Source organism: Oculina patagonica, chromosome 9, assembly GCF_052425735.1.
Source record: "Oculina patagonica isolate OP01 chromosome 9, crgOcupat, whole genome shotgun sequence".
NCBI classification, from domain to species: domain Eukaryota; kingdom Metazoa; phylum Cnidaria; class Anthozoa; order Scleractinia; family Oculinidae; genus Oculina; species Oculina patagonica.
Window position 1 is genome coordinate 19,257,280 of NC_135766.1, and position 23,593 is coordinate 19,280,872.

A 23,593-nucleotide genomic window follows, 5' to 3' on the forward strand; every position below is an offset into this window, starting at 1 on the left:
AACTGGCCTTCTCAAAAAATTCACAGACAAGTTTAAAGCCCCCCTTGGGCCAGAAGCGGAATCTCTGATTTCTCAAGACAATGAAGAAATAAGAGAAATGAGACCAAGATTAAGAGAAGCTGAAAGTCGACTACAACAGGCAGAAACAATTGCCATGCAGAAAGAAAAAGTCACCCAAGAAGTAAAAGATCTCAGAATAAGAATCGAGCGAATAAATGCCAAGATGGATCAACTTGGGTCAAATGTTGAAAATGAATCAGAATTACGCAGACTTAAGCAACTGAAAAAAAATCTTGAAAAGGATTTTGAAAACAAAAAAAAGAAGTTGCTGCTCTTGAAAAACAAGCTAAGCAAATGGCAAAAGAAAAAACACTAGTCGACCAACTAAGGGCAGGCATCGCTGCCAAAGAGAGCGAAAGAAACACTTTGCAAGAAAGGCTCAACGATACAAGAGCGTTGGATGATCTAAAAGAGAAAGAAGCCGAGCTGAAGCAACAAAACGAGGAAGATCAAGCTGTTATAGAGGATGAGAATGCCTCCCCCACTGACAAACAAGCCGCGGAAGAAAGAGTTGCGGAAAGAACCTAGGAGCTCGGGCGTTTACAAACGCAGATTGCAGAAAGAGAAAGGGCGCTTCCACTTCGTGAGAGGATCAAAGAGATCTTCAAAAAACATGGCGTGACATTAACAGCAATACTTCTGGCTGCTGGTGTCACGATTGGTTCTGTTATTGGAGCCATTACAAACGCGTTGAAGGCAACCGGCAAAGCGTTGGGGAAAGGCCTAAGTGATATTGGCTCAAAGGTAGCATCAGCTCTGCCTGGTCTCATTGGCTCGATTGCGAAATTTCTTTTCAAAACCGCTGGTCAAGTAATTGGATTTCTTGCAGAGCACACCTGGCTGCTTATCCTTGCTGTGGTTGCTTTTCTTGTTGAAAAATACATCAAAAAGAGACGTTAACGCATAAGTGTGTAGAGCAAAGCTGCTGCTCCAACCGCGCCAACAGCGACAGTTGCTTTGTTTATTTCGTGTGAATCATTGGCTACGGCCTTCGTAGCTTTAGCGCTTTGCGCGTTGCTAGCTGGTGTTTCAGCAGCGCTTGCGGCGGGTGCCTGATTTTTTTTTGCTGTGGCGCTCTTGTGTATTGGATTTGAAGGGTGGCTGTTTGGTGGGTTGATTTTTGATTTTCCTCCGGCCATCAGTTTAAGAGCTGCTTTTTTTGTAGCTTTATTAACCTCATCATTCACTCCTAATTTCATCCCAACAACAGCCTGCTTAAGCTGGTTATTGTAACCAACAACGCTTTCTGTGTTTATCACCATACGAGCGGGCATCAGCCAGGCACCTGGGCAGACTGCAAGGTTAAGCCGAACCTTAGCCTGGTCGATGGCGAGTTGGTATCTTTGGACCGACTTTGCCAGATCAGGTTGCCTTATAGCGTCTTCAACCAACACGAGGAACTCACTTTGCGCTTCCTTTGCACGGCCGCCTGTGCCAAGTATGCTACTTCGAACGTTCACCTGCGAACCGAGAATACAGTAGACAAAAGCCTCTATCGACTGGTTTACTCTCGACAAACCTGCCTGAGTAAGCCCTTCAGTGCCGTTAGGACAAAACCAGTCTGCCTGTGCATATGCAGCGTCGTCTGGCTCGATGTATTGAATCAAGTTACCTTTGCTTGCAGTTCCACCTTCATCCGAAAATTTATCGTAATCGGGGTATTTTGCTCCAGTTTTGTTTGGTCCAATGTTAGTAATCCAGATATAAACGTTACCAAGTCCGTGGTTTGCGCCTGTTGTGAAACGGAAATCGCTTGACGGGTCGACACCGAACTCAGCACATATTCTTTTGTAAGAAGCCACGTCGTACTTGTTGTCAAACTGGCTAAACGTTGGGTCGCCAGGCAAGGCGCTTACGCTCTGAATCCCCCCCATCTGAAACAATATTCGCCTTATCGTGAAATAAACGTGAAAAAGGTAAAAATTTCGCACAATCGGTGGCAAGCTAAGAGATGAGTGTTCTTCATCGAAAATTTCTCGGCTTACCCCACTGCCTGTTGTCGCACACCAAACAGCAAAGTTAAGTTGCTGAGGCCAGTAGCCCATATTTTGGCTAGCAAGCCACCTTTTTGACTCTTTTCCTGATGTATGCTTCAGTTTTGTTTTTTGAAAAATCTCTCTTAATTTCGTTGTGAAATATTGGTCTGGTGTGACGTAGATGTTTATTTGGCTGTTAAATATTTTTTTCAAACTCGGTGCGGCTTCGTGAAATCCAACAGCTGGAATTGGCAAAGATGAGCCTTTTGCGCCGCTTGGTGACAGCTGTTGTGGAAAACCGCCTGAAATTTGATTCACCCCCAGTGCTTTTTTCATCTCTGGGCTCCAATATTTGCTGTCAGAGCCAAAAACATTTATCAAATGGCCTTGCCCTGCCTTGTAATAAATGTCTGCCGTTGCTGTGTGGTTGTACGCGAACTCAACCTGTGCAACAAATTTTGTTCGGTCAGCGTTTGGATATTTTGCAAGAAAAGGTTTCCATGCATTGTCTTTTGCCGCTTTAGAAATTGTAGTTGCTTCTGGGGTTTTCATCCACTTCATAAAACCTCTTGTTTTTGCATCCATGGTCCTCTTTTATATTAAACATTTTTTATTTTTATTTAATATAAAAATGGTTGTGCTGACTGTTACCACAAAAGAAAATCCGAACACTGTTTATTTTGACCAGCCTATTCCAAAACCAAGCTATATCCGGCTTTTAAGTTGTTCTCTTTACAACAGCTGGAATAGTTTGGAAAAGGATGGAATAGTTTTTTATAAACAAGTGAACAAGGAAGAGAAGGCGCGTTATATACGGCAAGGAAACTTCTCACTCGATGACATTGGGAGTATTTTTGAAAAAGGATTTCCAGAGAAAAACATGTTTTCTGTAACAAAAGGCATTGCAGGTCGTTCATTGATAATAAAAGCAAAAGAGCCCAATTTAAAAGCTTTTGGACTGAATGAAAGTCTTATTAAGTTCTTTAATTTGCCTGGGTTTGAGAATTACGCAAGTATTTAAAAGGAATTTTTTGAAACAATTGAGGTAAATAATGTTTCAAATCCTAAAAATTACTTCATCAACTGTGACCTTATCGACAAGCAACAAAGCTTGCTAAATGGTAAGCCATCAAGCCTTTTAGCGTTTTTTGACATACGTGGAAAACCGTATGAAAAAGTTTATTACCAAAATACACATTTTAACGTCTTGCGCGACGTTTCTGCTGAAGAAAATGTATCATCTCTGACTCTTTCGATTAGAGATGAGAATGGAAAGCCATTCGATTTTAACGGCACAAATCTTACATATGAGTTGGAATTGAATTAAATTAAATACAAAAATAACTTTTATGTATACGAGACCATGTCATCTGCTAATGTGCTCCCGAGTGCCCCTGCTTATGGTGATCGCGAAGAAAACAGCGTAAAACAAACACTGTATCCCGCTTTGCCAAATCAACCAGAAAACTTTAGGTTAACAAAAATCAATCAAATTTGTTCAGAATTTGACAAAGAAGTTGCAAAATACCGAGCTGTTTTGAAAAAGTATAAAAAGGTGAAGTCTTTTTTTCATTATTCCGCAATTTCAATGGGTGGTTTGTCCAGTGTTCTCTCTGCTTCCAGCCTTGGAACAGCGGTAACAGTCGTTGGTTTGCCGGTAAGCGTTCCTCTCGCAGCATGTGCTGCAATTACAGGCGTTTTGTCAGCCGCTTTCACTGGAGCGAGCAAAAAACTTGAACCAAAAATTATGAAAAATAATGAAATTTCTTCTCTTGCTGTTGCCAAACGTGAAACTGTCAATAGACTTGTTTCTGCAGCTCTCATTGACAATAAAGTTGATGACAAAGAGTTTCAAATTATTTTGGATGAATATTCTCGTTACATGGCCCTCAAAGAGACTGTTCGCATGCACCTTACAAAAAATTTAAGCCAAAAAAAGTCATCCCCACAGCCTGACATTGAGAAACTGAGACAGGAAATTCGACAAGAAGAATTAGATAGGTTAAAAAAAAGAATATCAGCAGAGTCGAAATCAGATTTGAGAAAATAAACACTGGATTTAATCTGAGTGTTCAGAAAAATAAAATTAACGCATGACACAAATCGTGACATTGTGTTACACACAGCGTGACATTGTGTGGCACAGAGCGTGACAGTCACGCGTGACGTTGCGTGACAGGTCAAACGAAAGGGCAAAACCCTGGTCGGGGGGTGCTCGTTGGCTGTTTCTTGCCTAGCCCCGGCTAGGACTTTTTCCCCGCCGCTGACAAGGCGGCTGTCCCGCATTTTTACCTCTGCCGAGGTTTGAAATCCCGAGGAATTTCTGAGCACCCCCACGTTATCAGTAGGGCCGAGGCGGGTTCACCCAGGGGTATCTCCCACTGAAAGGAGTCCCCCTATACCCCGTAATTCACCATCCGCACAAGCCATTATAACAGGATTCAAGTGGTTGGCCATCCACTACCTCCCTTGACTTCACCAGAATTTGTGAACTAACAAAAAATTACGGCCGCGTTAACTTATATATAGTTCACTTTGTCACGTTTTTCACTTGTGGTACCCTTTCACCTATTTTGAGCAAGTACGCATGCGCTTTTGGGCATCAGGATGATGTCATCATTAATTAGACACTTGGTAAAGTTTGGCAAATAGGCTAAAATGTTGGTGCTTTTCCAAGCGATTTGCTTTATTTTAACCGAACTTTCTACTCCCGTTTGGCAAAATGAGGTCAGACAGATAACATATCAAGTCGTGGAAGCAATGCTTGAAGCAGAAAAAAAATAAACAGGCCCGATTGAGTCCGATGTTTCGGGAAAGTTCTTTCGATCGATCGATAAACTTCTGTGATCAAATCCTGTTATTTCTCGATTTCTTCTCTTCGCTTCACTTCGGCAGCTTCTGTGGGGGCACAAAAAATTACAGCGCGTTAACTGAGCGTATTTTTTTTGTAATATCTGTTCTGTTTCGTTTTTTATCGGCCCAAACACTAAATCCTGATTAGGCCGCCATGTTTCTTTCTGCTCGTCCAAGGGCCTGAGAACTAGAAATATGGTTTCCAGACTCTCTCTGAAAATGTCACGCAACTCACCGGAGCGTGCAAGTTTTGTTTAGCTTGTTAAAACGTTTGCGACAACACTGCTGTCTAATTTTTTTAATTTTTCAATCAGCTCGTCTGTTAAAAAGATTGTTATTTGTTTTTCATTTTCTTTAGTTTTTTTGTATGTTGTAAACGCTTTTCCATGAGATCTTTTCAAGTTTTTCTTTACATTCAAGTTAATTTCTCCAGTTCTCCCTCTTCCCATCTTCGTTTACTCAATAAGAGCATTTGTTCAATTGAAAAATAATTCTGGCGCGCCTGTTCTTTGGGGCTTGGCGGGGGCCACTTGTTTTAGGACAGTCCTCAACAAGTGTTAAAAGGGTGCCTTTTTGCCTAGATACATGTGCATGGGTTGAAAGGCTGTCATCTAACCCCGACACACTTGCAATATGAGGGTTTTGGACGCAAATCCAAAAAAACAGTGAGGGGCGAGAATGGCGAAGCCGGCAGGCGAGCCAGGCGAAGCCCCGAACGCATTTTTTTGGATTTGCGCCAAAACCCTCATATTGCAAGTGTGTGGGGAATATTGCGTAAGCTTAAATGTTTATTAAAAAAAACGATTAGTGGCTTTCTTTGCTGAGTTATCAGTCAAAAGTAGGTAAGTATGTTATGTAAAAAGTTACCCCTGCTTTGAGCGAGCCACTGTTTCCGCATAAGCTGCAGCAGTGGGCATGGGTCTCCTGAGTAGTGTACTCGTCTGGAACATCCATTAATCTTCGATGGTTAACAGTGAAGTTCCTGTAAGTTTTAAGGACTACAAACCTGCAACACTTGTTGTACCATCTATGCTGTCCATGTCATCACTGAGCATGCGTGCATATAAACAAATCAGATATTTCCTCTGAGCATTAATAGGTGCGTAAAGGTACCCTTCTATCAGTTGCGTGAATGATATTGCGTACACAATTTGGCTGAATCAAATCCAAACGATTCTACGCATGGTTGTAAACTTAGGAAATAAATCGTGTGATTCCGCATAGGATTGCCTCGAAGAATAATTGTATAACATATAGATATTTTAGCCTGTTGTTTGATTCTACATACCTGTGTAATAAGTCACTGATTTAGTTGAAGCCATCGCATTTTAATATTTCCCGGTCTCGGAGGCACTAATGAAAATTACGGCATTTTACGGATTACTGTAGTGCTGGCTCAATTTCCTGGTGTAAGTATTGTGGACACGAAGTGCAGGTAGACAGTGAAGGTAACAGACTGAGGACCGGCGAAGGAGTTCTGATTATTTTATTGATATATGGGGGTAAAGTGCGACTAGTAATGAGAGGAGCTTTCCACTGCTGACTTTCATCGCGCAAACGCTGCCGACAAGCAGCATTGGGCGGATTGTCTTCCTTTAATAGAATCAAACGTTCATCTGGAATAAATATTCATTTGACAAACCACCTGAAGAATCAGGCATATAATTAATTGGAAAGTCAAATGCATGCGGTAGATTGAAAAAAATTAGAATGTATAGGCATGCAGCAGCTTTCGCTCTGTTTCGCGAAGTATTCCACGTTTTATTTACATTACTGTTTGCATGTTTAGTAGCTACTGTAGTTTATAAGACTGTGTAGCCGCACAGTCAAGTGGTAAGTGCCTCGCTTCTGTAGCCATGCGTTCTTGGGTAACATCTTTTGAGTTTTGATGGCGAAATATATTCTCTGTAAAACTGCAGCTGGTCGATTTTGTCATCCCGCTTGATTCTACAGACAATTCAAGCCTTCAGAGGAAATCGAGAAGGTTGGAGTTACCGGTATACGGAAGATAAAGTTATCGATGGTTAAACATAGTAGGAAAATGACCTGGAGGGGAATTGAAAAGATTCGAGATAGCGGAAGGTTCGAATTATCGGGATACAACTGGATTTATTTTAACTATTTTACAGGATACACAATTATTATTTTCCGAATACAACGGCGATGTATTCTTCTTTTGCGGAGAATGATGAGTAATAATACGTGTGATTCCCGCTTGATTCCACAGACCTGTGAAATACACTAGATCGTTAGTGTTTGATTCTACACACAACAAAATTATTTCCGAATACAATGACATATTCTACTATTGTGGAGAATCATAAAGAATAATTCGTATGATTCTACAACTGTGCCGAACCAAACGCAAGAATCAAATGTGTGATTCGTCAGGCAAATTACCTGTGACCACACGCAAGTTTGTTGACTTTTTTGCATGTTGTGTATTTATGGGTTAGAGACTGTTGTGAGTGTTTTGTTGACAAATACACGCACGCGCTGGCCGCACAATGAACGAGAAATTTTCAATACTGCACGAGGCGTAGCCGAGTGCAGTATTGAAAATTTCGAGTTCATTGTGAGGCCAGCAAGTGCGTGTATTTGTCAACACAACACGAACGGACAGACTCTAACCCTTTTAATATACAATCTGAGTACACTGCAAGCGATCATCGACTTAACGAACTTCAAACAATAAGCTTTATGTTTAAAAGTATTAAAGAAGTCTAGTAGTACATAATTACACGGGATTACATCAATAATATAAAATTCACGAATAACCCATACAGAAATAAAGCTTAAAATGGTTCGTAAAGTCATTCATCAGCTGTGGTCGTTCATAAAAACAGCAGTGAAACAGTCAGCGAGAAGCTTGTTCAAAGCGAGTCGATGGCTTTCACAATCAAGCAACTACAAGCAAGTCAATCGCACACAAAAATCTATTTATTGAGCTGCAGTTTACCTTTGAACATAAAAGCGCTTCAAGTTGTTATCCTCTTCGATTTTGTTTGGTATTGGATCGTTGATAATTTGAAGAATATATTTTTCTTCCACTTCTACAAGCCTTGAAGCTGAAGACATTTTCAATAATGCACGATTTTTGTGCATTATTGTCAATACTGCACTGCCGGAGTTTGCTGACGACAGGTAAAGCAAAATCACGTAATCTATTTTAACCAATTGCGCGCATGGATTTTGGACAGTGAACGAAGATTGTATATTAAGCCACCATACCTTGCAAATATGAATGCAAATATACATCTTCTTAATCGAAACTAATACAGAGGTCTCAAAATCTACTAACGGGAAACCGTGCAGTCCCATGTCCGCAGCACATATTCTGGGCGGCAGTCTTACGACTCTATTCAACTAAAAACTCCTCCTTATAATACAGCTGACAGCGTATAGTGCCCTTTCTAAACAAGTGAGAAGCAAAAATAAATTGGCCGACCAAATCCAATACAGAACGGCAAAAGTACAAATGTCACGAACAAAGTATTCTGTGTTCAGTTGGCCTGTCACCTGCTTTTTCTATGCTAAAAATGTCATCTCTTTTCAGCCCGTTTCAGGCAGTTCTTCATCTTCTTTCCATGTATCGTTCCTTACCGCACCGCCATGTTGTTTAACTACTCCTTCCCAATGCATCATGGTCTATGGCACTCCTGGGCCGCGGCATTTTTTTTTGTTTTTTTTTTTCTTTTGCTATGGCACTGGTGGGCCACAGCCATTTTTAATTTTTTTTTTTTTGAAAAAATAAAATAAAAATAAATAAAATGTAAAAAAAAAATAAAAATAAATACAATATAAAAAAATAAAAATAAATAAAATATAAAATAAAATAAAATATAAAATAAAAATTAAATGAAAAAAGATAAGTAAAGTAAAATAAAATATTAAAATAAAAAAAAATAAAAATAAAATAAATAAAATAAAAAGGAATAAAAAATATTGGAAAAAAAATAAAAAATTAGTATAAAACAATAAAAAATATATATAAAAAAGGAAAAAATGTTAAAATACAGCGTAAAATACTATGGCACTAATGGGCCACCATACACAAGCGTTAATTTCCAATAATAAGGTATGTAACGGCACTTTACAATCCATTTGTCTACCCCCCGCGGGAGTGGGGGAGGGAGGGGAGTAAATGGTAGTTGGGAAGCAGTGGGGTGTCAGGGAGGAGGCGCCCCAAACCCCTCCCCATTTTCCACCTGCCATCTGATTTTCGTGCTCTCAACTAACCGACTGGAACAGGCTACTGTATTTTGTATACTCCGGTGGTTCCAAGCAGGATTGAGCTAGTCCAGGAGTAGAATGAATTTTGATTTCAATTTTAAAACTTTTCCGTGATGTTTTCTGCCCTCCTGTTTTGATATCGGTTAATCTCAAACTTCATAAAACATTAGCAACGAGAAACAATTCTATACGCGATTTTATATCCTGGGCTAGTGTTTATCAGCTTTCGAACAACCCGGTCCTATCCATTCGCCTCTTCCTCTTAGCCGGCGGAGTAGAACAGACGGGTCTTTAATCTAGCTTATCAAAAGATGTGTCCTCAGAGACACCTTTTCCTAGTGTAAAGGCCAGGCCGGCGGCTTTGGGACGAGAATGGGCCCTGTTTTACCTAAGAACACGGCACAATGACCCCGGCCAGGGCTTGAACCTGAACCTCAATCTGGAGCCCATCAGGGCCACTGTGCAAATAAAAGCAATTAAACAAACAAACAAACAAACAAACAAACAAAAGGCATCGAGTGTTTCTTGTTTGGAAGTTTCTTTATTTCATCTGTAATTTTTACATAACGGGATATCCTTAGATATAAAATACTACTCGCCTAACCGAGTGTTACTTAGATTCGAGCTCGCTTTGTGTGGAAAAAGTTTAACTGTTATTATAACTATATAACTATGTAAGACATAGCAACTTGAAATTAATGCAGCGATAACTCTGGAACAAATTCAGCGAAAAGAACTTTGTCTGTAGAATAAAATAATAACAAGTCCCATCTGTTAGACGCGCAGAGAAAGAAAGAAAAATTAGAGAAGCCAGAACTTTCGTTTCAGCCTTAGCAAGAAACGGCAAGAGTTCCTTACTTCTCTATACATTTCATAGCGAATTCATTAAGGCTCTTTTAAGATTAAGGGATTTGAAATATTCGGAAAAACTAAATTCTCCTAACACTTATTAAGGTTATGGACCAAAAACACAAAAGAAAATTTTGATGCTGGTTTAAGGACTTGTTTCGGCTAAAAAATTCTGTCTTGTTCACTATTCTATATGGTGTTTAGTAAAATAGTCAAAGACCACTGATCCTCGTTTTCTACGAATGATAGTCAATGACTATTCGCTCAGAGAACACAGAGGCTCGTTGCGAAGTTTATTTTGTTAACTAAATAACCGATCACGTCTAACCAATCACAACGTTCGCGTTCAAATAGCACAATGAACCAATCACAAATCGTGGCTAAAACCTTCGCTTGTAACTGGTGCCAAACGCGAGAAAACTTGCAACCAGCGCCAAACGCGGGGAAACTCATATAAGCCAAGACAGGATTAATTCCGGTTTGGCGCCTTGTTCACCGTGACAAAGTACCAGGTTATTAGAGTATTTTCTACTAATCACAGAGCTCAGTGGAAAAACAAAGCGAAGACAACTTTAGAAATCCAGTCGAAAACGTCCCCGTTAACAACACACTAAACTAAGTTACAACTCGAACTGTTTCCGTTCGTTATTAAAAATTGTTCACGAGGATCTGCACTTAGTTCTCTTCACTCGACAGGAAAACAAACGCTTTATAGCTTTTTACAAAATATGAGCGAACCAAAATAGTTATACTTTTATTATCACTACGCACTCCCTCTCCCCACAACCCCGGGAAGTGTCTGTTATTTCTCGGTATTTCGTTGCCTAGTATGAACGAACAGCCGGGGGGACAGTGGCACAGTCCTTCTGATCCAACGTTTCATCGATAACAGCCCTGTAATCAAGTGTAACCTGTGACAGAGAAAACAAGACAAAATCAGCATTGAAATACAATGGAATCTACATTAAAGCTTGAGTTCGCGGCAGCAGAACTGAAGTTTGCGAGTCTCGAGGAATCAACCTTTTTCTGTTTTTCTATAAAAATAAGACGTTTTGTAGGATCAACATTTTAATTGTGCATCAAACTGAGTTTAAGATCCCAATATAACAGAGAGGCACTATAAGAGTGAAGTTTCTCAACCAAATGAAGAATACAACATATCGATTCCGGGCAGAGCTTGAACAACCAACTAATTACTTTCGCCTTTGAGAATTGAATGGATTATTACCGGGGGACAGGGGGGTTGGGATGATAAACTTTACGGTAACATACCTTTCCAGTATTTTGATCAGTCCATGCCAAGGTATGCTTTCTCCAGTGCTTATCATACGGACGCGCTGTTTGACCGTCCAGTGGCTTCGAGTAATCGTACTCGTCAATACGTTCCTACAAACGATCGAGATACAAGGCCTTCAGTATACTTAAAATTCCACTGCAGAAATAGTGGGGAGGGAAGCATATACCTCAACCGGTTAAAACAATAATTAATTTATAACTAGACCCCCTTCTCAAAAAAGCTCAACCTTTCTTATAAGCCTTCCCCCCCCCCCCTTTCTGACAAAGAAATTTGTAAGTCTCCACCATCCCCTCCCCATTTTCTTCTCTTTCTATTAAACCCTCTTCCCCCTTTTAAACATGCTTGAACTAGAAAAGTAATTAGCTCACCTCCCTCTTCCCCCCACCACAGCCACTTAATAAAGGATTTACGATTTTTTCGAATGTATAACACTGGTCATATACCTTGAAATCTTCCCGAGCATGCGCCCCACGGCTTTCCTTGCGAGCCTCGGCTCCATACATGGTCTGTTTGCAGTTGATAAGAAGGTTCTGTAGCTCTAGTGTCTCCACCAGGTCTGTGTTCCAAACCATGCCACGATCGAACAACTGGAAAATAACCACAAACAAAACAACATCAGCTTTAATTCTGGTAGCTTGAATAAACAGACGTCTGTATTCGCGGGCTCAATTTAATGAGGTCATAAGTCACATGTTACCTTCAGGTCTTCTGTCTGTTTATAAATGTCGTCAATCTTCTGGCAGCCTTCAGCTAACACGGTACCAGTCCTAAACACGGCAGCGTGTGCCTGCATGGTCTGGAAACAACAAAGAGACCTCAGATGAGTGTACTGTGAGAATAGGGCTTTGACACACAATGAAAACTACTTAATTTCGCGAAAATGGAACGGGCATATTTCGCGGGACCAAAACAAATACGTTTAAAGGAACTAAATTTCGCAAAAATTGTCAAAATACTGGTCTGCATTAACAAACAGTAAGTCTCAAAATTGGCACAACTGATTTTAATTTTCCACAGCAATAGTTTCCAATGACACTGAACAAAACCTTATAACAAAACGAAACTTAACAGTTTGACATGTTCCTTTGTAACAGGGGAGAGCTAGTTTTCCGGCTGTACCAAGATAATTTTGTAGTAAGCTGACGGCGAGAACCTTTTTTCGCGGGTCTTGAAAATCGCGAAAATGAGTAACAACAAGGTAGTTTGTTACATTAAGTCATTAAAAAGTTAAGATCCCCCAACCCGTCAAAAACTAGTATTTCAGCAAGGAGATTTCAAAGAAACAAAGCCGACGACTTAAAAAGATTAATTTTTCCTTTTCTCTGTGACGCGCGCGATACAAATGGTGTTGTTACTCTTCTTGTTAGTTTCTCGCTACTCACCTTTTGCATATTCATTCTCAGATCTGCAGTAGGTGTTCGTCCATTGGCGTAACGAACCTTGTCCAAGTTGGCCACAGATTCTTCTCCTGCGTTCTAAAGGCACAAGAAACATATTGTTACCAGCTGAACAAGTCAAAGCTGTCACACGCACGTTAACTAGATCACGCTAAAACACCATTCTCAATACAGACAATGTTTTTGTTCTCTGTAGTAAAAGCAAAAGTCGATTGAAAAACCTTGAGCGTAACTACGGCTAATAACCTTTCTGTGTTTTGCGCTGTAACCGCGACTAGATTTCCGGTAAGTCGAGTCGACTTTAAGCAGGAGGAGTCGTAACGACTCCGAGTCGACTCGCCAAAGTTTCTATCCAGAGTAAGGTTGGAAAGAGTCGCGACGACTCGTGTCGAGTCGCAACGAGTCGAACATTTTGTAGCCTTCAACCTCCGCCAGTTTTACTTCCGGAAAGGGTTTTATCTTGGGATTTCCACTTCTGGTATGATTTGCGACTAGACTTCTGCTTAGTCAAGTCGTCAGTGCTTAGAGACGATGACTCAACAGCCATGAGAAAAATGAGGAAGTCCTGTACTCATAGATTCTTTGTAAAATTTAAAGTTTTAAAACCCTGCATCACATAAAATCTGTTTAATGCATCAGGCTCAAATATCTTGGGATAGTTTATCGTACCCTGCCCTTTTAATAATCAGAGTTGATATTTTTGTAGCTTAATCACACTAAAGCACTTATGCTGGAAAGACAATTATGGCAAATTAAGGCATATCTTCTTACCGTGGGAAGCTCGGCAACTGTATCACCAGGTTTGTTAAATTTGGTAATGAAGTTTGCGCATGCTCGTCCAAACACCACCAGGTCAAGTAAGGAGTTAGCGCCCAGTCTGTTAGCGCCATGAACTGAAGCGCACGCAGACTCTCCTGCCGCCCAGAGGCCTGGTACGATTTCGTCTTTACCATCTTTCTTTGTCAATGCCTGCAATAGAGCAAAGAATACTAACACGTTACAGATGGCAAAACTTGCACAATTTTGCTTATTATAACAGGACAACTCGGATTAATATTAATCGGATTAATATTAATCCTAATGATTACTATAATCCAGTAATAGATTATTATAATCCAGTAATAGATTATTATAATCCGGTAATAGATTATTATAATCTATTACTGATTTCTTTGCCGTGCCTTAATCCATTAGGATTAATATTAATCTTATGTAAGATTAATATTAATCGGATTAATATTAATCTTAATAATAAATCTCAACAACTCAATCCTAGTCCAAAGCTTTCGAACTGAACCATATACTGGCATATACAAAACGCAAAATAGTCAACAGACTTGCGCGTGAAAGATTTCAAATCTATATTTGAATCATGTGGTGCCAACGCAACACAACAACAAGGGAGGTAACAAATCCTAACAACGAGCTAAAAAGACAGAGCGCTCGATCAAAATAATGCAAGAAGCATTGCCTTTACAACACCGAGTGTCTCTCTGAAACCAACTTTCAGCTTTTTCATAGTAAAGCTGAAACAGTCTCTGGCAAGTAGTTTACATTTTCACGGAACATTCATATCTGGCGAACATTTTGAGAGCCTAAAGCATATCTTGCAAATAGAATTGAGCCAAAACAAACTGACTAGCACAACATGTGGCATAGTACAGATTTAGAGGTGTCATTCAACTCTACAAACGGAAGCCACGCAGCGCAGACTAATGACCTCTAGACACTTCCTTGGCCACAATCTTACGGCTCTATTCAAAACATAGTGCCTCCAAATAATAACAGTACCCTCAGAAAGAAGTCAGAAGCAAATAAGGTCGAAAGACCGAACTTAACAGAACTTAACACAGAACGGCAAAGGTACAAATGTCACAAACGTAGGAGTCGTGTAGGCCCGTGACGGATGTGATAAGTGACTTATGTTCTGTCAGTCCTGTGTTGTAAGTCTGCAGTGTGTTTGTCATATACATATCTGTCAGATAGTCAAATAGACATACAGTATCTGTTATCCGAACATTCAAGGAATTTTATCGGGATTATAATAGAGATTAATATTAATCCGGATTATAATATTAATAATAATCTAATCCTTCCAATTTTTTGCCGTGCCTTAATCTATTACTGGATTATAATAATATATTACTAGATTATAATAATCTATTACTGGATTATAATAATATATTACTGGATTATAATAATCCTATTATAATCTATTATTATTATAATCCGCAGATTAATATTAATCCGAGTTGTCCTGTTATAACAGGTTATCACGTTTGTTGTCTGTAATCTGTCTCCATCTTTTCAAAGCTTATTTAGCCTTGTTTATGTTTGAATTCGATGCTTTTTTTAATGCTCTCTTTGCCTACACCAAATTGCAATAACGTTGTCATAGAAAAAAGCGAAATAAAAAAAACAAAAACAAATAGGAATTAGTTTGGCGTTAAAACGATATGTTTGAAAATCACCTGAAGAAATGGCCTCAAAATGCCTTAAAATACAAGTAAATCAATTTAATGTCTTACACAATTAATATGTGTACAGATACAAACTTGCGAGTTTCTTGTTGATGCTACCAACTTCAATGATTAAGCTGATCAGTTCTTATTTGGCTTTTTCCATTCTTGTTAATATGATACTGTTATTGCAATTAGGTGTACATTTTTACTGCAGTTGAATCTTCCTGCGCAACCATCTCTTGTAGTTGGCCACTTTTCCGAATACCACAATTTCCCCGTCAAATCACTATACTAAAGTAGGAACTGACTTTTCCCTAGCCTGTGACCCCACCCCCTGCTACAGTACCTGTCCCATGTAGTTGGTTGGAATGCCGCCCATGTTGTAGTGCACTGTGGGTATAACAGGAATAGGGTCCCTGGTCACGTCCACACCAGCAAAGATCATAGCAGTCTCCGAGATGCCTGGCAGTCGTGTCTTGAGTGTCTCCGCCGGCAGATGAGACAGCTGAAGGTAGACATGGTCCTTGTCAGGCCCAACACCTCTAAAAAAAGAACACAAAGTCAAGCAATCAACACTACGGATATCATTACCTGGTGCCAGTAGAAAAATGAAAATATCTTCCCTGTTAAAGAATGGTGCGGGTCTAGGGAATATCCATACCCATCCTACGGAAGGTCATTCCGGGGAGGTACAATGTAGGGAGAGTAAAAAGCCAAATTTTTTTAAGGGAAGTATGAAGCTCAACTGGAATAATTTATTCAGGGGGGTGTTGAGGGGTCAAACCAAACACCCTTCTGTGGGAGAGGTATGGATATTTTCTGGAACAACACTTACAGTGGGCATAATGCATGTAAAGTGTGTAATGGCAAATAAATGAAGGGGTCATATAGCAGCTCTCACAAGTTCTCACATGAATGGCTTGTTACCCTTCAAGAGAACAACAGAACAAGCAACAGGAACAATGCCGCTAGCATCCAAAGCAATAGCAACTGCTACGCTAGAGGACCAGTAGAATAACAAGCTTACGAGAGCTGCTCCACTACCAAAATGAAGGGCCTACAACAGAAACTACACTTGCCTACATAGTCAGCATTAATAAGCAAGTTTTTTCTACACTTAACTCTTCAAATATTCACAGAATGTTATTTTCTTTTTAATTTTTTGTTTGTCTCTTTATTTGATTGATTGACTGATTACTTGTTTGACTGACTGACTGACTGACTGACTGACTGACTGATTAATCGATCAAGCAATCAACATTCATGTGATTAATTGATCAACTAATTAATTGACAATTGAAAACAATAGTTGTTCCTACCTTCCCTCTCTTATTTCAATTGTCATTGATCGTGACACAACATCTCTTGATGCCAGATCTTTAGCTGTTGGTGCATACCTCTCCATAAAACGTTCTCCCTGAAATCAGATCAAGCTTAATATCAAAACAAGTATTTCAAATAATATTTTGGCCTTAATCATCCCACTCTCCATCCACTGCAAGGGCAATGAGGGAAATTTTTTCAGAACATACTTGTACATACAAGGATAAAGAGACTTTATTTCCTTATAGACTGAAACAATTGGTAATGGCAAATCGATTGCACACATTACCTCACTGTTGATAAGGTAACCTCCTTCTCCTCTGCTTCCTTCAGTAATGAGACACCCAGCACCATAAATTCCTACAAGACAACGTATTTCAAGCTTAACACTGACCATACAACAGACACAGAAAGTGTGGACAGACAATATGTACAATCTTTGACAAAACTGTTGAGACATTTGGCCAAATTTCCACTAATTCAGGTAACTACACATACAGTTCGGTTTTTCAAACCCACCCCCTACCCCCCATTTCAATGTTATCATGTTGTGAAAACAAAGCCTGGTGAATTGCAAAGCCCTTGAAACAACATTGAGAAGGGGGAGAGGGGCATAACTGCTTTTAAGTCAAGACATTCAGGAAAAATGTGTGAAATGCGTTTGGCTCAACTAGTTTTGTTCAAGACGTGTACGTGCAACCAAGATCAAATTTGAATTTGGAGTGTTTGTTTTTGTGGAGGGAGGAAAACCAGAGAACCTGGAGAAAAACCTTAGGAGCATGGACAAGAACCAACAACAAGCTTGACCCACATACATAATTATGGCACTGGGCCAGAATGAAACCTGGGCCACATTGGTGGGAGGGGAGCATTCTCACCACTGCGCCACACCTGCTACCCTAAATTTTTGTTGTTACTACTACTAACAATGTACAGTAGTTTAGATTGGGGTTTGCTGCAACAAACACATAGTTCCATACCTGTTGGATGAAACTGTACAAACTCCATGTCCTGGTTAGGGAGTCCTGCCCTTGCCACCATGGCTGTTCCATCTCCTGTGCAAGTGTGCGCTGATGTACAGGAGAAATATGCACGGCCATATCCACTATGAAAACACACAGTACAGTAATTGAACTGTAATAGTGTACCAAGCAACAATGGATGGTTTTCACTCATGTGACAAGGCAGCCATATTGGTGGACCAAACAAATTACAAAATGTAGTTGCACAGAATTTGCACAAACATAGGACAGAGAGAAAGTCTATTGTTTTGGTCCACCAACATTGCCACCGTGATGTCACGTGAAACGATCTATAAAACATTACGTCACACAATTTTTCCTCCTAGAAGTTGCATTATCCTCATTGTCGCTAGTAAGGGCCTCTGCCTGGCTTTCTTCTTCAAATTCCTTGTGGTATCTATCTTGGGTCAAATGCACTCCCCTTATCTCTTATTACCACTAGTTTTATAATGAATATTATATATCAGAAGGTGTTATCAAATCGGCAAAAATATTTCTTCCTGTATTTTTTACAAATGATCTACACTAACTTACCCTGTTGCTATGACAGTATTTTTTGCTCTGAATCTGTGCAGTGATCCATCTTCAAGGCACAGGGCAATAACACCAACACACTTTCCGTTGTCCATGAGAAGATCCAGTGCAAAATATTCCACAAAATACTCTGTGTTGTACATTAAGGACTGTAACACAACAATGATGTCAGCACAGCGCAACCCTTATATCATGAACCCTTTTATAAACCTGGTATAAGGAGGAGGGTTGCAATTATATCCTGACTTTAGAAACACCTTATAAATGAAGGGTTCGGTGGAAAAAGAGTGTTAGTGAATTTGGCTAAAAGTCAACATTGCTAAAACAATTCCAAATTTTGTGTGGGTTCGTTGACACGTGTTTAACATTGCACTGTATTTAATTTTACTTGCTTTTGCTTCGTTTCCGAGAAATAACATATGCAAATAACTTGGTTTCTCCAATCCATGTCTTTAGAAGTTTCTGGGCCGATTATTTAAACGAAGCCTAAGTTAGACGTTGTTTAAGGCTAAATCGAAGTTTAGACGACGACTCTATAAACATGTCGGAGTCTAAATTTATTTATTTTTACCCGTCCGGGTTTGATTTTTTTTTTTTTTTTTTTCCTTTTTTTTTTTTTTTTAAAAAAAAATAAAATAAAAAAAAAAAAAAAAAAAAAAAAAAAATTTCTTTGTTTAAGGTATCAAGGAAGGAAAATTGGCATTTTCTTTCCTAATGAAATTGTGTGAAAACAATCAATGGTAACCCCAATAAAGTATATATTTTCTGAAAGCTTATTGAATAAAGATTGTAATTTTAATCATATAGACCACAATAAGCAACGTCAGCATTTTGCTTGCAATTATGATGTTGCGCAACATTAGGTTTATTCGAGGACACATTTACGTCAGAGCCCAAAATTTTATGTGGAATTTGATCTACATATTTTGGTCTAAAAAACAATGTCTTAGATGTTTCTTTTCTCACTCCATTAATTTAGAATGCATTTTCAATCCTAAACAAGCCCTAAAAACGAGTCTACGTGTGAAACCATTCAAATGAAAATAAGTTTTTTTTTTTAATACTTTATTGACACTCAAAATAATACCAGAGATATAACAGTTTTAAATAACATCAATGTAGAAATTAACTTAATTAGTACACATAGAACAAGGAAAAAAAAAGATACAACATAGGAAACGATTGAAAAGCGGTAATTTTAAATATATCTTAATGTATCGGCAAAAGGAAAAGGAAAAAAAAAAAAAAAAAAAAAAAAACGAGATTCAAGGAAAATAAGTTTGATTTGCATGAAAATGGTCCTGTAGGTGAAACTCATTTTCATATGAATGGTTTCGCACGTAGATTCATTTTGAAACAGAGGCAAAGAGTAACCTCAGAAAACGCCTATTGTAAACTTGATAGAAGTTCAGAGTACACTAACCTGTCCATACAGAGTATGAAGCAGAGAATGACCTGTCCTGTCAGCAACAGCACAACACCTGTGAGCCTGACCACCCTTGCCATAATTATAACTCTGACCACCAAATGCACGTTGATATATCTCACCCTTCTCTGTGCGACTGAATGGCATTCCATAATTTTCAAGCTGCAATATACAATGATAATATTTTAATATCAAATTATTTAAAAATTATTAGTAAATTGGTACAGAGTACCCACATGTTAATTATTTACAAAATTATACAGCGTAGGAAATGATAATTTAATAACACAGCTGTCAAGAGTACATGATATACTTGTAACAAACATAGATGTACATTCAGTACAGATAAAAGAACTCAATATTTTGTACAAGTCAAACACAATGGCACAAAAAAGCTACATTAGAGTAGGCCTTGTGGATTGTAATGCTGAATAGACATACATGATACAATTTTCTTTGAGTTGTACTAGTTAAAACCTTACAGTGAATAAATAAGAAGCCTAACATTTAATTTGAACTCCGAGATAAAATTGTTTCTGTAAGGAACAATTAGCAATACTTAAAAAATCCAACCCTGCAACTGACCCAAAAACGTTATTTAAAATTCCAGCAAAAATGAAACGGCCTGGGCTCTGTCCACATACCTCAATCACTGATTTGGGTGCTTCTTCAGTCATATAATGAATAGCGTCCTGATCACCAAGCCAATCACTACCTTTCACTGTGTCGTACCTACAAACATGAATCACAAATAGTAACTTATTGAGTCACCAACACTATACATGTCAAGTGCATACGATGTACATGATAGATGTGTTATGGTATACATTTGTTAGTAAGATTGTTTTAATTTTTTAATTAAACTCATGGCCAATAGATGAGTGTGGGGATGGTGCAGACTGGCTGAGACTATGTGGGAGCTGCCAGCAAGCGCGAATAGTAACCATGACAACCCTGGGAGCTGCAACCACCAGGTACCGTCACACTGAGAGAAAAAACTCAGTGGAAGGCAAAACTAAAAACTTACTGGTACTTACCTATGGGAAAGGGTGGGTGAGAAAGAAACGGCGAAATAGCAGAACTTGCTCGAAAGACAATGCAAGCGAAATACTTGACCTTCAGGGAGGGCATTAAATTTACTGAAGCCCCTGAATAAAACCCTGAGACCGCCCCTACTTCAGGGGAGCAACCGCTGGCCAATAAATATTGCCTCGAGTTTAACCTTGCCTAAATTTCAGTTAGCCACATTTTTTTTTTAAATCACCAGATATCCCTCTTTGCAAGTATAAAAATAGAACAAAATGGCTAATAATTGTAACTTACATATGCCAACGCCAATTATCCGGTTCCATGTTTCCAAGAGCAGCATTAATTCCTCCCTAAAAAGACAATGTTTAATATAAATGTTAATTAAATTATCAACAAACTTTATAAGATGATGCCACAAAGCACATTTATTGTTTCATACATATATGTTGTAGCTTAAAATAAATATCAGGTCAAAATAATTTAACTAGTTTGAACTGATGCTTCTTTGTTCCAGATTTGTTACCAAAAACCTTAAATGATAAAACATAAAAATCAAACTACAGTGTAGTTTCAAATCATTTTATCCTAATGAATTCATTTTAAACTACAACAAATACAAACTATTCACACTGTTTTATTATAAAATTTGTTGCAAACTACAATGCAAATTATTCATTTTAATTTTTTTTTACCTGTGCAGCGACAGTATGTGATCTTGTAGGAAAGAGCTTTGTGATACAAGCAGTCTTAAATCCCTCATGTGCAAGACCAAATGCTGCACGTAAACCAGCACCTCCGGCACCAACCACGACAGCATCATAATTGTGATCTACGACAGGATACTCCCGTGATAACTGCACAGAAATAGACAAACCATTTGTTATCAACCATTGAACAACATACTTTAAAAATAAAAAGAGAGCTACTGCACCTTTGTCCGGGGGGGCCCCCCCCCCCCCCCCCCCCCCCCCCCCCCCCCCCCCCACTTAAACGTTATAGGGGAAGAAGTACATAAAAATGCACAAGCCTATCTAGATTAACACTGGCGTGTACTGTTGAAAGTTGATATCTTTTTTGCAATTGAAAATGCTTAACATTTTGGAGAACTTCTATCCACCAGGTTGTCTTTAAACTTTTTAGTCCGACGATGCAACAATTTGAGTATTAAAGTTGGCTCAACAGTGTCAACAACAGAGCGTGACCAAATCGCATTTGATTGTCACGCAATTCTATCGCTTGAACAACAACTTTTACGCCAAAAAGATAATCAAATTGAAAAAGATGATACAAAAAAGTATTATTATCTACCGTTCGGAAGTTTTTATACTTCAATAAACATATTCTCGGTCATTAAATTGAAGGAAATCCTTTTTGCGAGTTGTACATGACATCGCGCACGCACAAAGTACAGTGTACATATCATCTGGTGTTGCATAACGAAAGCGTATAAAAGCTTATAAATACTGCGTACGCCTTGTATATAGCTAAATATCACATCTAGAGAACAATAAACGTAAGAAAACAATCATTTTACAAACCTGTCCCTTTGCTGTGCCATCTTGTGAACGTCTTCCTTCAATTTTAAAATGAAAAGCCCTGCATCCTGATGCGCGTAAGGCAGTTCTCGCTAACCCAGAGAGCTATAACCAAATGGACATAACTTCTTTGGAAATGAACTAAAAGCGATCAAAATGTTATTATAATTGTGTCTTACCTTTACAGAATTTAGAAGAGATCTGCTTTTTAGTCCTGACAGCATGATTTACCGTTGTTTTTGAACGGAGAAAACAGCTCTCCTCAACGCCACTTCAAGAATTATTTTATCTGCTGGTCATCTGCTGTGAGATTGACAGAGCATGTTATCATGAGGCCATCCGCTGACCGGGTCCGAGCTAGCTTTGGGCTCAAGTTTCTGACTGACCCGATGGGCGTCCCTCGCGTTTCTCTGGCGTTTTTTTCGGTGCAGTAGGCGGGATAATGATTATGCGACCATTGCTTCGTGTTTATTACTTGCGACATAAGGACCGCACAGTTGCAATGCTGTTCTCCTTTACTAGCCTGCAAGCAGGCTTGCCTTTTATATATGACTGGATAGGCCTTATCCGTGACGGTTTTCGACGCCATCTTGCCGAGCTAGGCAAAACGGGTAGAAATTACAGTGTTTGTATGGGAATCCGACGGCAAATATTTTCTACAAAAATTGAATTCTGGACGACTTATGAATTGTAAAGTTAAGATACTAGGCAAAAGTTTTTATTCGCCGAGTTTGAAGGATGTAGCTGGGCTAGAATGCGTTCAGTTACGTTTTTAATTTCCCATACATTTGTCTATATTTTTTTTCCCGCATGATTGACGCGGTTCGCGGAAAAAAACACCAAGGTCACTTTTCAATGACCACGTTATTTTATATCGACAGTGTTAAAAATAATAAGGCCGTCCCATTATTTTCTCCATTTACCATCGTCCGACTGACCCAAAGTTTGGGGTTTTCTCCCCGCAAAAAAAGTTGTGGTATTAGAAATATCAAAGACTTGCCATTCCAGCGGTTGCTGGAAAGTCGTGGATGCTCGCAGATCACAAAAGAGTGTTGGTGGTTCATCTGTTTTCGCTTTTCTCGTGCTAAGGCCCTAAGATATGGAATGCTATTGATTATGATATAAAGCACTTGCCAATTTCATCATTCAAAATTAAACTGAAACAGAGCTTTCTCCAAGGCTACTAGTCAATTTACTTTTCCTTTGTCTTCACATTAAGATAATATCACTGTTTTTGCAACGCCTTGCCATTATGTTTCTGATATTCTTCATTGTTCAGTTCATTTATATTTTTTATTTAAGGTAATAGATTACGCGTATAATTTCAGCTTCTTTTCTTCTTTACTTTCTGGTATATATTATATTCTATATTATATTTTGTATGTGTGTCCGTGTGTGCGTGTGTGTGTCTGGCCAAAAATTTGACAACTCAATTTGTAAACTGGCAACCCGGCATTTTTAACCTAGTGGTTATTTCGGGTTGCCAGAACTCCTTATCTCTAGTAATTTATTTTTATAAATTTTTTTGTAATTTAATTTATTGATAAGGAAATAAAGAGGATGTTGTTGTTGTTGCTAAGTTTTACCATTACGTCGA

The 23,593-nt window shown here is 38.9% G+C and overlaps 1 protein-coding gene across 1 annotated transcript; it reads right to left on the bottom strand.

Moving 5' to 3' along the window:
- Positions 1–9,647: 9,647 nt before the first annotated feature.
- LOC144666342 (succinate dehydrogenase [ubiquinone] flavoprotein subunit, mitochondrial-like) lies at positions 9,648–22,614 on the bottom strand. Its single transcript, XM_078527750.1, has 17 exons — positions 22,176–22,614; positions 22,000–22,101; positions 21,154–21,315; positions 20,756–20,811; positions 20,077–20,164; positions 19,430–19,594; positions 18,007–18,155; positions 17,431–17,555; positions 16,740–16,810; positions 16,447–16,544; positions 15,474–15,669; positions 13,437–13,634; positions 12,651–12,743; positions 11,966–12,064; positions 11,712–11,855; positions 11,244–11,357; positions 9,648–10,882 (listed from the first exon to the last, which is right to left on the bottom strand). The coding sequence occupies exons 1-17, from the start codon at positions 22,218–22,220 to the stop codon at positions 10,796–10,798; spliced, it is 1,992 nt and encodes a 663-aa protein (XP_078383876.1). The 5' UTR covers positions 22,221–22,614; the 3' UTR covers positions 9,648–10,795.
- Between the last annotated feature and the right edge of the window lie 979 nt (positions 22,615–23,593).

Excerpts from the sequence above, each read along its gene's own strand:
- LOC144666342 (XM_078527750.1), bottom strand. The coding sequence starts at position 22,220 with ATGCTGTCAGGACTAAAAAGCAGATCTCTTCTAAATTCTGTAAAG. Across the intron at positions 16,545-16,739 it reads GTTACCTTATCAACAGTGAG|GGAGAACGTTTTATGGAGAG; the intron begins GTAATGTGTGCA and ends ATCTGATTTCAG. Across the intron at positions 12,065-12,650 it reads TGAGAATGAATATGCAAAAG|ACCATGCAGGCACACGCTGC; the intron begins GTGAGTAGCGAG and ends TGTTGTTTCCAG.